This window comes from Rhamphochromis sp. 'chilingali' (genome assembly GCF_963969265.1).
Source record: "Rhamphochromis sp. 'chilingali' genome assembly, chromosome: 1".
Taxonomy (NCBI): Eukaryota; Metazoa; Chordata; class Actinopteri; order Cichliformes; family Cichlidae; genus Rhamphochromis; species Rhamphochromis sp. 'chilingali'.
In genome coordinates this window covers 72,702,301-72,719,044 of record NC_137929.1, presented here as the reverse complement: position 1 = coordinate 72,719,044, position 16,744 = coordinate 72,702,301, and the positions used below count along the sequence as shown (strand labels likewise).

Sequence of the window (16,744 nt, the reverse complement as noted above, 5' to 3'; positions counted from 1 at the left end):
GGGTGGTGCTGAGGTCTGAATCTGAGGGCAGCTCCTGTAATCAAAGACAACAGAACCATCAAACTCACATATAAATTTTATCCCTCAATATTGAAATAAAGCTGATTCTTCTGTCCTCACACACTCAGGATCTGAAGTTCTTCTATTACATTTTCTTTCAGTATTACAGTACACTACAGTACTTTAATCCATAGTTCCTGATTAATGAGGAGTTACTGAAGTACAAGCTTTAAATTTTTTTACTGTCTTTACAGATGTGGAGACTGAAAACATGTTGTTTGCACATCTTTAATATTCAGCTCTGCACAGGAGCTGCAGCAGGATGCAGCCTGTTGCTTTTACAGTATAATACTTGTAATAAAAGTACAGTAACAGTAATCAGTGGCTGAGCAGCCGAAGCGTTTCTCTTGATTTCTTTAGTAAATTCATTCACCTGCACAGCTAAACGAACCCTGACAGCCGAGTCCTAATCTTAGCTAGCTAGGTGTCAGGACCGAGCTAAGGACGGTAGTTACGGATTAGCTTACAAACACGTTTAACGTACCGAAAAAGTGCAGCGGGGCCTCGGGTCCTTCTGTCGGGTAGTCCAGTTTACTGAAGAACACCTCAGGCTGTCAGGTTAAAACACTCGGTCGTGTCTTCGTAGCGTAAACGCTGGCCCTCCTCTCAGAGCCTACGCTCTATCTGCTATTCCCGAACAGAGATACGCAAGTTTCTCCGTGACTGCAGCTGCCAGTCAAAGCTGTAATGATGACGTTTCACCCCAATCTAACATCACCGCGGTAGGAATTAGAATCAAACTTATGGGAGAGGAGACCCCTCGGACATCAATCAGCGTGATGAGAACTGTTGATAACAAAAGAAAGAATCTTTGGAAAAAGTTGATCTTAGGAGAATAAATTTATTTTAGTCTGACCCCAGTCCCATCCGCTAACATGGAGGAGGCGGGGTTTATGACCTATACTGCAGCCAGACACCAGGGGGCGAAAGAGACGTTTTGGCTTCATTTTTAGGGAGCTGACGTGGTGTCCGTCGTTTTGTTTTTGTTTGTTTTGTTTTTGGGGCAAATAAAATGCAAGTAGGGATTAAAACCGCAGAATGAATGATTACCGGTGCTGGAAACACTAGCGCTTGATGCAGTGTTTTGATTTTGTTGCCATGGGTACCCACAAAGCAATGCATGAAAGTCACGTGGTCACAGGGGAGGGGGCGTGGTCACGAGTTTGGGTCGAGCCGCCATCTTAGTAGGCCAAACAAAGGCTACAGGAGGAAAGCACACAGAAACATCAGCTATGGCTCGTACTTGCTGCGTTGTCGTCGCAATGTTAGATCGCGCGATCGGGAAGGAATAAGCTGGAAAATGGGCTCTTTTTTTATCGTCTCCCCTCCTGAGAGCAACGCGAAGGAGCTTCGACACACAGGACACATCACTAGAGCTCATGTACGTTACCAAACGAGGACGGCAGGCCTGGATAGCAGCGGTGAGTCGAGCTCAGCTCTCTGCCAGCATGTTTGTTGGTGTGCTCCCCACATTTTCATTCCGGTAAGTTCCAAAGAAATTCACATTGCTGTTTATTTTTGTTTATATACTTTGTTGAGAATAGATTCCTTGATATAGATCAGAGTTAAAGAGAACACAGTTTTCTTGCAATGCTTGCAACATTCTAATATTGCGGTTTAATGGGTGTAAGAATACAAAATAGAAAAAAGGCCTGAGATGGGAACAAAGAACTGAGGTGCAGGCAGGAGGACAATCAACCCCCAGGACAGTAGCAGGAGTTACTGAGGGTGAGGGGCAGACAAAGGGCAAACGGACACTACCTTAAAAGGAGATGGGGTCAGGGTGTCAGCACCCTTCCCAGATAGCAAGGAAACATTGAAACAATGTTGAGTCAATATCAGGTGATGTCATTGAATCAACGTTGAAGTGTGACGTTGACCTAACGTCACTCTTGCACCCTTTTTTAACGTTGAAACAACGTCAGGTTTTGATGTTGAATCAATGTTGAAACCTGACATTGATTCAACGTTATATTTTCTAATACTGCTGACATTGAAACAATGTCAGATTCTGATATTGAAACACTGTTCAGCTATGGTGTTGATTTTCCACCTCTTTCGCACAGTTGCTTTTTATTAAAACAACAGTTAAATCATGACTGGAAATCTACCTTTCTTTATAGGTATTTTAACCAATACTAAACTACTGCATGTTTCCATCAATACTTAAACCACCTAAACACATAATTGTACTTATTCCTCAAATTGGACACCCTTTAAAAAAAAAAACCAAATGTCTCACAATGTATCATGTCAATATTAATATCCTAAAATAAGAAAGCATTGCATGTGATGTAACAGAGAAAAAAAATAAACAAAAAAAGGTCAATAGGCATGTTTCGTTTGCTAAATACTTTATTAAAAGACAGTTTCCTATTTACATTTATATGTTTCACAGAAGTTTGTAATTTTTTACTCTGGGATGGGGATGGATGATGTGCGTCCTGCACCACCCAAACGATCTGGGGTGTATCGGAGCCATTTCTGCACTGCTTGTGCAAAGACAAACTCGGACATAGAGTTTGCCCCTAACTGCTGCGTCAGGCCATCTAGGACAAAAATACACACACACACAAACAAAAAAAGTGAATTAGAGCACATGAATAAGCTCTTGTTAACTGTCTTTAAAACACAATAAACATGGGGTCCTTGGGCTGTACAAACTACAACCCGAGCCAAAGCCCAAAGACTCCATCTCCAGATTAACCGGACATGAAAGTCTTGTTATTAAGAAAGACAAAGTAATATAGCAAAAAAACGGTAAAACTTACTGTTGTGAATTTTAGCACTACGGTTAGCATTTACAGGATATTGTTTTGTAGTGATATTATACAGGAAAACTGTTACTCAATAAGGCCCATTTACTAGTTGTTTTTCTCTTTTTCTGTGTCCCAAGAATTAATGTGTAAGAATCACAGGCTGGTACTTCAAGGTTGAACATACCACAGAGATAACTTTCTTATTCCCATCCTCCCTTCTTTATCTCTTAGAAAAAGAGCTTGTTAAAGGCCAGGTGGTTTGTTTCAGACTTCACTAATGAAAGAACTCTGTATTCTATGTCTAGGAGTGTATTTTGCTGGGATGATCATAAATTGTAATATTAGACTGAAGATTCTGTGACTTAACAAGGCTCTTTATGTTAACCGTTATTTTCTCTTGCCTTGTCAACTCAAGATTTATGGTGTGAAAGTAGATGCTAAGGTTGGAGGGAAAACACCAACAAATCACTCTTTTGCCTATCACTCCCTTGCAGAAGATGTTTATGTGAAGACCATCTGGGTTGTGTCAGAACTCAGGATGTAGGAGACCTCTGTATAAGATTTATTGTTCTTGTGAGTGCATTTGTATTGCCCTTGCTGAACAAAGGATACCAACTGTCGAAGGACGCCACCCCACCCAGTGGGCAGGGTCTGAACTGAAACTTGTTGTCTGCCTATAAAAACTGTTGCACAAAAGAATAAACTTTGAGTTGATTTTGGGAAAGCAACCTGAAGCAGTCTCTGTATCATTTTGTTCTCCCAAGCTACTCCCGGCGCTGTAACTAACCCAGCTGAACGGCATACATGAGCGTTACTTTGAATAATTAATCTTATACAAAACTCTGCTTATCGGTGCCCACGCCTCAGGAGGAAACCCGATCCACGGACGGAGATTTCTTTCACTTACCAAATATGCATTTGCAGAGCGCTGTATCTTTAAATGCCCTTTTTTGCTTTGTCTGGTCCTTGGTTTTTTTCCCTGCCCAGTTTAGTACCGAGGCCAGCTCGTTTGTAATGGCATAAGCCATTACACGGCGGACTCGCACCTCCAGTGTGGTCCCTCCAGTCAAGGCAAAGCGTCTCACCTATAGACACATTTTAAGAGATGGAATTAGCGTGTCTCATGTCTTTAATGTGTATGCAAGTGCTTGTGTGTTTAACCAACAGGCCGTTGTTATGTATTTAAATCACATCTGACAGCTATTACACTTTATAGTTACAAAGTGTACATAACCTTAATATACTTACCATTGCCTTATTTGCCTCTTGTGATTGAAGAGCTGCCTCTGCATTGTTTAGCTCCTCAATGTTGTGCAAGGGCAAATCCAGAGGCAGTACCCCAGCATCTACCGATTCATTGCAGCCGGTATTGCGGATGGCTCTGACCTCCTCACAGAGTTCGTTAACAGCTCTCGTCAGGTCTGACAGAAAAAGATAATTTTTTTTTAAGCATTTAAGAATACAGACAACTTGTCAAAAGTTTCCTTGTGTCACACACAGATATGTACAAAGACACTAGACAGTATTTTATTACCTGGTATTTTCACTCGAGGGGCCTGGGGAAACCATTTCTTTGTGGGCTGCTCATCCTCTGAGTCACTATATGTGTACAGGGGATTTGGTCTAAAGAAAAAAAGTTGAAAACGGTCATAAGTAATTACAAATGTGCTTTTGGAATATTATTTCCTAAAGTTACAGTTTGATTTATAACAACACACACATGAAACGGAGATGTGCAAGAAGGTACAGTATACAAGGAATTTTTGAAGTGCACAAGTGTACACGGCTTTGCATTTATAAAAAGTTTACAAGCTTCCACTTTTTGGACTATATTATGTGGTGATATTGCAGTATGCAAGCACCACAGATATGTATAAAAGACAAGATCATAAATTCTTAGCAATCAAAGATATGTTTGTGAAATAAAAAAAGTTTTACTTGTGCTTTCTTTTATGACTGGTCTGAGTTTCAGCTTCGGACTGAAGGTCAGACGTGTCACAGTGTTCACTTAGATATTTCTGAAGACTGCGTTCTGCTTCGTGAAATGTGTCTGGAAGTACAAACACAATGTATGGCCAGACATAAATTAGGACACGAAAAACTTGTTATTGTTACATTTATACAACACCAATCCAGATGATACCCACCATGGCTTATTAGAAGTCGGACTGGTGCATAGGTGAGCCATGTTGCACCAGGATGAACTCTCCTCTTTACTGCGTCGTGGATCCTGAATGTGTCTCACGGAGGATATGGAGGCCATGACAATTTCTCTCCATTTATCCATGATCTAGGGACTATTTCTGTACCACCAGTGCTAAACTGCACAATGCACCAGTCTTTCATTTTTATCTTTTTTTAAAATTTGGAGTCCTTTTTTGCCCTGTCTAGGATAAACAGGAAACAGATAATTACAATATATTTCATAGTCACTACAAAACTTGATCTATTGATTGAACTAAATAATAAATAATAGCTTAAAATGTATATAGGCAACAATTACAAGCAAACCCGATAAAACAAACTCTTTTTTTTTTTTTAACATACAACTGCGTGTGTATATGTAAGCATGTAAACACTGAAGATAATAAAATTAACAGTATTTTGTCTAAGTCTGCCATTGTAGAAACACAGTGTGGCATCAAAATAGGCGCACACCTTTGACGCTGCGTTTTCTCCGTCTTCTTCGTCCACACGTAAATGCTAAAACGGAGTTTTTGAAAATATCCGCCCTGGCAGGCGTCTTTAAAAATCGCAGTTTTCAGTTGATGAAACGCAGTTTACGTGTGGACAAAAGGTGCAAACGCAAGTTAGGTGAGCGTGCAGCGTAAAGTTTGAATTGAGTGCGAATCGAAGCGGGTGCTCTCCAATCATTAAAAGTAACAAAGTCATTGAACACATTTATACAGTTACCTTTACGTTTATCAATCATATATCACAGATTTACAATTTTTTGTAGTACTATGCTAAAAAGCAACCACAGAGCGAAAGTCTGGGTCAAGCGCCGAGGCGACGGCAAGAACAAAGGAACCCTCGAAGCGTTAAAGCTAGCTTTGTAAGGGAATATAACGGAAAAGTATGAAACGAAAATGTTTTCTTTGTTGATAGACTTTGTTCGCAGTGCAGTTTATTTGTTGCCGGATTGTAAGATGAAAGTAGACACAATTTCGGGCTCCCACATCTTATCCGAAACTTTACATTAACAAGTTTTTTTTTTATTTTTTTTTTTTACTGTTATTCAAATGCAACCATGGAAATAACGAATAGAACAAAAGTCATTCATTCTTACCTTATACTAATCGTGGTGCAGGCCAGTGCAGTGCATGAACTGATGCCTTCTCCGGTCAATTCCGCTGAGAGTAAATCTAATGTCCCGCTCTACTGTACAAGACAATGGTTACCTGGAGGGATGTACCAATGTGATAGGGGTGCTGCGGAATAGTCCAAGTGGTAGCAGCTTTAATTTCCCGCTCAACCATAAATTGATGATTTTTCAACGTGATTGTTGTCACCTTGTCAACTATAAATAGATCAACAATCAACGATGACAGAACAACAGTGAATCAATGTTATTTCAATGTCAGTGTCAGGTTTCATCAGTATTTCAATGTTGTTTCAACATTGGTTTTGTGTTGACATTTCAATCCTGACGATTCTGATGGTTCAGATGTAAAATCAACATCTGTTCAATGTCTCCTTGCTATCTGGGTATAATATGGACAATATTATAGTTATTATTGGATTATTATGATATATTACAGCAGTGAGTGAACTCTGTGTCAAATGAGCTTCAGTAAAGATTCAAGTTGTATTTATTTATATTTCCTGTCACCTTAAATCTTCACTCACAGACAAGTATCTGTGACAGTTCAAGGTTCAAGGTTCTTTATTTGTCACATGCATAGTTATACAAGTATAACACACAGTGAAATGTGGCCTGACGCGCTCCTCGACATGTGCAAAAATTTGGGGGGGGGGTGTAGAGGAAGAACATTATATATATATATATATATATATATATATACACACACACACACACACACACACACACACACACTGGGTGAATGTGCAGTAGTAGCAGCAAGCAGGTGAATTCTGTACATTAATATGAATAGACATCTGACTATTTTACAGGATAGACAATATGAACATATTTAAATTTAAAGTAATTTGAAATGTACATTGTGCCTTGGTTTAGTGTCTGGAAGAGTCCTGTCTCAGTCAATTATAGATGATGTGAGAGGGCGGGTGTGTGTGTTTAGGGCACGGATGGCTTGGGGATAGAAGCTCCTCTTGAGTCTCTCTGTCCTTGCCCGGATGATGCAGAACCTTCTACCAGATTGCAGGAGTTGGAACAGTTTGTTGCCAGGATGGGACAGGTCCTTCAGTATCTGCTCTAGTCCGGCATCTCCTGGTGTAGGTGTCCTGAAGCGGGGGGAGAGCAATCCTGCAGCAGCGTTCTGCTGTACGGATCACTCTCTGGAGAGCTTTTTGGTCCTTCACACAGCTGTTCCCGAACCACGATGTCATGTTCTGTCATGACAGTGTGTATACAGATGTGTTATGTATAAGACGCAAATATTGTTTTTTGAATTTGTTGGCATTACTAAATTTGGCTCAGTGCTTACATATATGTGTAAAAAGCAAATGTAGGAGCTGTGATAACTGTGTCTGATAGAATGAAGAGTAGACTGATATATGAAATATTCCTTTATTGGGTGAGAAAATCAGACCATGTCATAACTGCTGTAAGTCACACAGAATAGACATCAGAGCCTTAAACAGGCTGACGTCTGCTAAATGGGTCAAACTGGGCAGAAAGTCTACAAACACATAACATCCTTATAGAATATGATGTAACACTATAGATCAACTTAGCTCAGAATATATAAAGCATATAAACAGTTACAGCAATATGATGCAACACACACAGCAGCTACTGATCCAAAATACTCAAAGCTTCATAGAACTGAAACCAACATTTATTTTAGCTCCATTCTGCTGCTGATACAGACTTTAGGTTTCTGAACATTAAACTTGTTGCTGCCTTTCATAGTGTGTAACCTGAAGGCCCTGAGTACTTTCTCCCACACTGAAAACTAGAGATGGCACGATACCACTTTTTTATGTCCGATACCGATACTGATATCATAAATTTGGATATCTGCCGATACCGATATGAATCCGATATAGTGTGTTTTTTAATCAATAAAACGTTTTTTTAATATCTTGCTACATTTTGTATAAGTTTATATTCAAGTTTAAATAAATAACAACACTAAAGGTATTCTGTTATACCTGTATGTAAAAAATACACTGCGCCCAAAATATTTCATAGTTCAGCAAAACTGATCAATCTAATAGAATTAGAATAGAATAGAATTCAACTTTATTGTCATTGCACATGCACAGGTACAGGGCAGTTTCGGTTTAATAAACTTAAACCTACTCCATCCTCCGTATTCTGGTATTTTAAAGAGTACTTAGCAGAAATATTAAGCGACCTAACTAATAGGGCTGCAAACTCCCAGCAAAACAAAGTAGGGAACCACCCCCCACCCTCCACCTCATGATGCTTAATTGATGTAATCAAATTTAATTTGATGCAGGGGGGAAAATGCACAGAAATAAATTATTTTTCAAGAATAATTAAATAGATTCAACATCTTTCTTCAACAGAACTGCAGACTGCACAGATGGTACCTTCCCAAAGGAAAAAGTACTATAGCTTACTAGGGTATATTAGACTTAACAGTCACTATATACAGTAATGGACTTCTATATATTTTACATCAGATTAAAACTTTGGGTGTAAGATTCAGATAATTATTTATTAAAAGCTCGACATTTTAAATGAGAATAAGAAAGAAAAGTATGTCTTTGTGCCCCCTTTTCCCTGTTCATGCCCTATCGGCCCCCCTGGCTAAACTTTGCTAGATCCGCCCCTGCACAGTTACCAGCGTCAGCTACGTAGAAAAAGATCCTCGAGTAGAAAGTAATATTAAATATATCCTAACAACAGCTGATCAAGCTTAAACGTGCTGCTGTTGTTCAGCCGCTGGTTTCCTCTTTCTGGTGAGAAGTGGGCAAAAAACAAAGAAGAGAGACGGACTCACGACAGAAAAGCCGATCAGCTGATCATTAAGCAGTTTGACAATTGAAGTAGCAGCAAGAGAGAGAGAGAGAGAGAGAGAGAGGCAGTCGCTCCGATTTAACGTGGGAATGCTTTACAGACATTCAGAGATGAACTTACACACTTGCTTTACTCCTCTCTGGGAAAACTTCCTTGGAGATGAAATGCTGGTTTGGTAGTGAGGCTACAAATACACACAGCCGCTCTATCACGTGATGCATACTGCTGCAAGTGCTACGGTTATGAGCAGAGTTGTGTAGCAAGTTTTGTGAGGTGCTTTTTTGATATTTAATGGATCGGATTACATTTTTTATTTCTCGCCGATATCCGATCCAGTAATTTGGGTCAGTATCGACCGATACTGATACGTAATATCGGATCGGTCCATCTCTACTGAAAACACTGGGATGATCACATTATTTGAACATTACCTAATAAGACTGATTCAGCACAGACAGTTATGTTAAACTTTCCTAGCAGTCCTTCACAAACAGGGAACAGTCTGTCTATTCTCTCCATCTGTCAGCTGCTGCTGGCTCTTCCTCCTCCTCTTCCTCACACACTGCTGAGTTTGTCCTGGTGGATCATCAGGGGTGCAAAGCCTCACAGATGATGTGCAGCAGTGGGTCCCTCAGTCTGTCCTCACTCTGGACACTTGCAGTCGTCACACATGGAAATCAAATGTGTGATAAGCTGAAGTCTGGGATATGTTGGGCCACGAAGTCTACACCGCCACAGCCTTAAAATTCAGGGAAATGAAGGACACGTTTGAGGGCCGCATTTTGAGCAGCCTTTGAATTGGGACAGCTGCTGTGTCGTAATCGGCCTTAAAATGCGGTCTTTAAGGCTGCAGACCCTGAATTGGGATACAGCCTATACAGTGGGGCAAAAAAGTATTTAGTCAGCCACCGATTGTGCAAGTTCCCCCACCTAAAATGATGACAGAGGTCAGTAATTTGCACCAGAGGTACACTTCAACTGTGAGAGACAGAATGTGAAAAAAAAAACTCCATGAATCCACATGGTAGGATTTGTAAAGAATTTATTGGTAAATCAGGGTGGAAAATAAGTATTTGGTCAATAACAAAAATACAACTCAATACTTTGTAACATAACCTTTGTTGGCAATAACAGAGGTCAAACGTTTACTATAGGTCTTTACCAGGTTTGCACACACAGTAGCTGGTATTTTGGCCCATTCCTCCATGCAGATCTTCTCGAGAGCAGTGATGTTTTGGGGCTGTCGCCGAGCAACACGGACTTTCGACTCCCGCCACAGATTTTCTATGGGGTTGAGGTCTGGAGACTGGCTAGGCCACTCCAGGACTTTCAAATGCTTCTTACGGAGCCACTCCTTTGTTGCCCGGGCGGTGTGTTTTGGATCATTGTCATGTTGGAAGACCCAGCCTCGTTTCATCTTCAAAGTTCTCACTGATGGAAGGAGGTTTTGGCTCAAAATCTCAGGATACATGGCCCCATTCATTCTGTCCTTAACACGGATCAGTCGTCCTGTCCCCTTGGCAGAAAAACAGCCCCATAGCATGATGTTCCCACCCCCATGCTTCACAGTAGGTATGGTGTTCTTGGGATGCAACTCAGTATTCTTCTTCCTCCAAACACGACGAGTTGAGTTTATACCAAAAAGTTCTACTTTGGTTTCATCTGACCACATGACATTCTCCCAATCCTCTGCTGTATCATCCATGTGCTCTCTGGCAAACTTCAGACGGGCCTGGACATGCACTGGCTTCAGCAGCGGAACACGTCTGGCACTGCGGGATTTGATTCCCTGCCGTTGTAGTGTGTTACTGATGGTGACCTTTGTTACTTTGGTCCCAGCTCTCTGCAGGTCATTCACCAGGTCCCCCCGTGTGGTTCTGGGATCTTTGCTCACCGTTCTCATGATCATTTTGACCCCACGGGATGAGATCTTGCGTGGAGCCCCAGATCGAGGGAGATTATCAGTGGTCTTGTATGTCTTCCATTTTCTGATGATTGCTCCCACAGTTGATTTTCTCACACCAAGCTGCTTGCCTATTGTAGATTCACTCTTCCCAGTCTGGTGCAGGTCTACAATACTTTTCCTGGTGTCCTTCGAAAGCTCTTTGGTCTTGGCCATGGCGGAGTTTGGAGTCTAACTGTTTGAGGCTGTGGACAGGTGTCTTTTATACAGATGATGAGCTCAAACAGGTGCCATTCATACAGGTAACGAGTGGGGGACAGAAAAGCGTCTTACAGAAGATGTTACAGGTCTGTGAGAGCCAGAGATTTTCCATGTTTGAGGTGACCAAATACTTATTTTCCACCCTGATTTACGAATAAATTCTTTACAAATCCTACCATGTGGATTCATGGATTTCTTTTTCACATTCTGTCTCTCACAGTTGAAGTGTACCTCTGGTGCAAATTACTGACCTCTGTCATCATTTTAGGTGGGGGAACTTGCACAATCGGTGGCTGACTAAATACTTTTTTGCCCCACTGTATGTCCTCACTGTGCTGCAGACTCTCAGCTGTGACCTCACTTCCTGCTTCTGCATACAGTCTGATCACATGTACTCTGATGTTACAGACCACCTGTCAGTACTGACTGTAGTACTGATGGTACTCACAGGAAGTGATCACTCTCAAGTCTTCATCTGTTTGTATCACAGGAAAACTAAGATCCCAAAAAGTTGATTCTGTTCATCTGGACGTAGCGTTTTCAGTGGGAGAAACATTTCATCATCATCAAGTGACTTCTTCAGTCTGACTGCAGGTTTCCAGCCTTATAAACAGTGCATGTAACAGCTGGCATAGTACATTTGCACAGTGACTGAAACCAGCCCACTGAATGAACAATGGGCTGGGAGGTCAGTTTATGATCATTATATATACATATACATATATGGTTATGTATATGGCTGATGCTGGTGTGCTGTGAGATGGATTCGGTTTTTCTGTTTCAGGAGCTTTGGAGGATTTCGAATACTTCATCAGTGTAGATGAAGTTTAGAGTCAGGTTTAGGTCCCTTTAAATCATCCACACATATGAAAACATATCAGTACGATCCACATTGTAGTCATGAGATAAAAGCAGGACTGTTACAGTCCTGCTTTTATCTCATTAAATAGAAAACAATAAAACCTTCAGAGGTCAGCTGTGAGAGTTACTATGAGCTGCTCTGTCACTCTCCACAGACTTCCTGATCAGTGCCCTCTGATCAGGAAGTCTCAGTCATCCAGCTACAAATGTTCTAGTTCTTATTTTGTTCCCAAAATGTTCCTGTTACAGCAGGGATAATATTTTCTAAAATTATTACGGCCTGAGTACTAAACTGATGTGATTTATTCCCTGGAATATAATATCACTGCACTGTTGGTAAAGTCACGTGCTAGTCTGGAGGTCACAAAGTGACAGGTTCAGCTGGGGACCATGAATGAGATCACTGAGTTTCAAAGCGATCTAACAGCACATTAGTTTAAAGACAGACAGGCTGATGTGTTTCCTACGAGTCATAATAACGTTACAGCAGAACATCGCTGACTTAGAAGCTCTGTTAGAGCTGGAAACACATCAGGACACAGGATAAGGTCACACTGAGACTTTGCACTGAGAGACAGAAGAGCAGTTTTATCACAGAGTCACAGTTTACTGAGTAAAAAAGACCAACTGGAAGAGGAGAAACACAGTCAGCTGCAGGTCACCAGAAATGTTCAATAGTTTCTTTAAATGTCACAAAAACTGCAGGACTTGACCTTTGAACCTGAGCTAAGACCTCTGCAGAGGAGAACGTTCTCTTTATCATCAAGCAAAAAATAAAGTCCTGTATTCAGACTATTAGTTTTGATTCTGTCAGTTTGACTTCAGTCAGTGGATAATCAGCACGACTGATTCATTAACACGTGAACATTTTCATTGTCAGATAATAAATGTGACACACTGATCTGCTTTAGTCTCAATCAGTTAAAAATAATTGATCATAGAGTCAGTGGGAGGTCAGCTGGATATGTTTCTGAAACCAGTTATTTTATTTATGACCAGTAAAATACACCAGTGATATCAAAATAAATAAAATAAACATGTTTATATCATAGTTATTTTGTTCAGTTCTTTATTTACAGTGACTTTTTTCCTTTTCCTTGTTTTCCTGTTTGGTCTGCTGTGATCAGGCAGAAAAATGAAATAAATGATATAAAACCCAAACAAACTCAATTTAAGTTTTGAAAAGACAGAGACTTTATAAATATTGATTATTGATCGTGCTGTGTGTCAGATCATGTTCACCTCCAGCTGCTGTCTGCCTGGACACTGATGACATCATGAGCTGTGAGCTCTGTGATTGGCTGCTGTGTCAGAGCTCAGCTGCACTTTCAGTCAGTCACTCAGAGACTCTCACACTCACACGGTGAGGTCCACACACACACACACACACACACTCACAGTTTAACTGTCAGAGAGCTGCTGATGAAGATGAAGGAGCTGCTCCTCTTCCTCTCCTGTGTCCTCTGTGTCTCTGCTGACGGTGAGTTTGTCTCTGTAAACAGCAGCTTATTGATCAGGTTATTGATCAGGTCACTGATCAGTGTTTGATGTGTTTCAGTTCTTCATGAGGACATTGCTATCACTGGCTGTTCAGACTCTGATGGAGAGGACATGTATGGACTGGATGGTGAAGAGATGGCCTACGCAGACTTCAACAAAAAGGAGATGATCTACCCTCAGCCTCCTTTTATTGATCGTTTCACTTACCCAGGAGCTTATGAAGCAGCTGTGGCTAATCAACAGATCTGCAGACAGAGCCTGAAAGCTGATATGCATAACTATAAGAACCCTCCACTGCAGCGTGGTGAGAAACTATTTCCTTCACTTTGAATAAAACTGTTTAAAACATTGATGTTTAAGGTAAGTTACAGCTGCAGTCACTGCTAACAAAAACAATATTTTTGTGACAGTGAAATTAATTGTATTAATTGTCAAATGAACCTGTGAGATTTCCATAAAGAGGTGACAGCTGCATAGGCATCTGTGGCCACATTCAGACAGCAGAACTACAAAACTGTTTAAGGTTATTAGAAGGTTAAATTTGGGTTTTGGGGTCAGGGAACTCATCGTGTCGTTCTTACAGTCTGACTGAAAAAAATCATTCAGATACAAATCTGTCCTTTGACTTGTGAAGTCTTAGCTCATTTACACACTGTAATGAAAAATTCAAATATAGAGATACAACAATTAAAATACTGGGAAACAGATCATGAGGAAATGAACCAGAATTAATTGAATTTGATACAGACTTCACTTTTTTAGCAAGCATCTTAAAATAAGAAAATGTATCAAAACATTTTGTTGATTCCACAGATAATTACTGACAATACAAACAAGTCATGTTTTAATATTTCATACAAAAAACTCAAATTTGTTGTTTCCCAGGAAGAAAACATGACCCTGTCATGAGTCAGACTGTCTGTGACACATGACAGGGTCACGTTCAGGTCCCATCCCTGTGTGTTTATACATATGGCTTTATGTATCAGCAGGGCTCACATGATGAACATCGGTGTAGCTGCGAAATAAATGTGCTCATCTCCAACACTGATGTGATCTGTGCTTTTATTCAGATGCTCCTTCAGGTGTGATGATCTACAGCAGAGATGAGGTGGAGTTTGGAGAGAAGAACACTCTGATCTGTCATGTGACTGGTTTCTATCCTGCTCCTGTCAACGTCTCCTGGACCAAGAACGGACAGAAGGTCACAGGATCCAGCATCAACGTTCCCTATCCCAATAAAGATGGGACCTTCACCCAGATCTCCAGACTTCAGTTCACCCCACAGCAGGGAGACATCTACAGCTGTGCAGTGCAACATCTGGCCCTGACAGAACCACTGACCAAAATCTATGGTGAGAAAACTTTATTTAAACTGAGATCACTGATAGAGGTACAGAGATATGGAGTCTGACCCCAGTGTTGATCAGGAGCAGCTGGTTCACTGTTTCTCCTCTTTGTGTCCACATGTTGAAGTTCATGTCTCTCTGTGTGTTTGTGTCTCCAGATGTGCAGGCATCTGGTCAGTCTGATCCAGGTGTTGGACCCTCTGTGTTCTGTGGAGTGGGTCTGACTCTCGGTCTGCTCGGTGTGGCTGCTGGAACCTTCTTCCTCATCAAAGGAAACGAGTGCAGCTGATTGGCTCACGGTGATGATGTCATCAGTACAAAGACAGTTGAATTCATATCCTGATGTTTGCCTTCCCTTCTGTGGTGTCTGAGGCGAGGGCCGTCCTCTGTGCAAACACAGACCTGCTGGTTCAGTCCTTCTTACTGATTTACTGATGTTTGAATTACAGATGTTTGTTTCTCTGCTTTCTCTCTGTGTTTAAAGTAAAAACTAAGTATATGAACAGTTTGATTAGAAACTGAAAGCATATTTGTTTTAATCATGAAAGTTAATAAACAGACCTTTGCTGAAATCATTGCTGTTTTCATTACTGGCAGTGGCTGATTGATAAATGGGCTGGTATTAATATTTCACTCTTCTGCTTTAACTGGGAGGACAGTTAAATGCAAATGAACTAAAATATAAAACTAAGAATAAAAAAAAAAGTGATTGTTCAGGATGTTGTTTGTTGGTCTGACACTGGTCTTCACAACTAATATTAAAAAATGTTTAACTGTCTGAAAGAAAATTGTGTAATTGTTTTGATGTAATTATGAGTTATTGACTATTTATGCAGTATGTGTGTGTCTGGTTTACTGTCCATTGCTGTAGATATAACATTCAGTGGTCAGTATTAGTCATATAGGTTTAGGAAACACATACACATACAGAGTTAAGCTAAAGCCTGATTTTTCAAATTGTTTTTCAACAGTTCACCTGTAGCTGCTTTTCACAGAGACATCTCTGTCCCCTTATAGCAAGAAGGTCCTGAGTCCACCTCCACCATCAGGCCGGGGCATTTCTGTGTGGAGTCTGCATGTTGTTCCCGTGTCTGCGTGGTGTTATGAGCCAAGATCATATGGGTCATACGTGTTTGTGTGTGACTCCTCCCACCCGAGGATGGTTGTGGGTTTTCCTCTCTCAGGTGTGGACATGCGTGTCTTGGGTGTTGTGGGTGAACATAACAGTGGTTCTCTCCGTGTACTCCGGCTCCCTCCCACAATCCAAACACATGCAGTTACTGGAATCAGGTGGTAACACTAAATTGCCCGTATATGTGAATGTGAGTGCGAATGGTTGTCTGTCTTTTTATGTTAGCCCTGTGACAGACTGGCGACCTGTCCAGGGTGGACCCTGCCTCTCGCCCTAAAACAACTGGGATAGCGTCAAATACTCAAATTGCTGAAGCCCCCATGATGTTCTCCTCCACTTAAACTACAGTCAGATATGAAGAAATGTGGATCACATTAGTAATAATAATTACATTAATTCATCACAGATGTACTTTGTTCATATATTATTAAAGACTGATGCTCGTTACAGTGAGTTTTTCAAACCAAACGCGCACACTTCTGTTATAATATACAGCTCTGCTTAAGTCCAGTAATGTCACTGTTAATATCAGCCTTAAAGATGTATTTATAATATTGTCACAGATGTGTTATTTATAATTGCAGACATGCAGATCAGAATCAAGCTCTATGAGAAATGTGTTTCTGTAAAGTGGTCAGAAAGATCATTCAAATGATCAGGTTTATATTAATTAAGGTAACAGAGGCAGATTACTGCCATTACTGCTCATGTTACAAATTAACAGCTTATAATCTATAGAGAATTAGTATTTGTACTGCAGTCTGAGCTGTGAGCTGGTGTCACACA

The 16,744-nt window shown here is 40.7% G+C and overlaps 1 protein-coding gene across 3 annotated transcripts; it reads left to right on the top strand.

The window, feature by feature from the left end:
• Positions 1 to 1,272: 1,272 nt before the first annotated feature.
• LOC308396649 (HLA class II histocompatibility antigen, DP alpha 1 chain-like) lies at positions 1,273 to 15,598 on the top strand. 3 transcript variants are annotated; one of them, XM_080882129.1, is made up of 5 exons: positions 1,273 to 1,481; positions 13,209 to 13,457; positions 13,536 to 13,781; positions 14,551 to 14,832; positions 14,985 to 15,598. In XM_080882129.1, exons 2-5 carry the CDS (start codon positions 13,400 to 13,402, stop codon positions 15,113 to 15,115), a joined length of 717 nt encoding a protein of 238 aa, XP_080738255.1. In that variant the 5' UTR covers positions 1,273 to 1,481; positions 13,209 to 13,399; the 3' UTR covers positions 15,116 to 15,598. The 3 variants fall into 3 exon arrangements, with proteins under 3 accessions (XP_080738255.1, XP_080738254.1, XP_080738256.1); XM_080882128.1 differs by having other exon boundaries at positions 1,273 to 1,543; XM_080882130.1 differs by lacking the exon at positions 13,209 to 13,457 and having other exon boundaries at positions 1,273 to 1,543.
• The last annotated feature ends 1,146 nt before the right edge of the window (positions 15,599 to 16,744 follow it).

Excerpts from the sequence above, each read along its gene's own strand:
- LOC308396649 (XM_080882129.1), top strand. The coding sequence starts at position 13,400 with ATGAAGATGAAGGAGCTGCTCCTCTTCCTCTCCTGTGTCCTCTGTGTC. Across the intron at positions 13,782-14,550 it reads GAACCCTCCACTGCAGCGTG|ATGCTCCTTCAGGTGTGATG; the intron begins GTGAGAAACTAT and ends GCTTTTATTCAG. Across the intron at positions 14,833-14,984 it reads ACCACTGACCAAAATCTATG|ATGTGCAGGCATCTGGTCAG; the intron begins GTGAGAAAACTT and ends TTGTGTCTCCAG.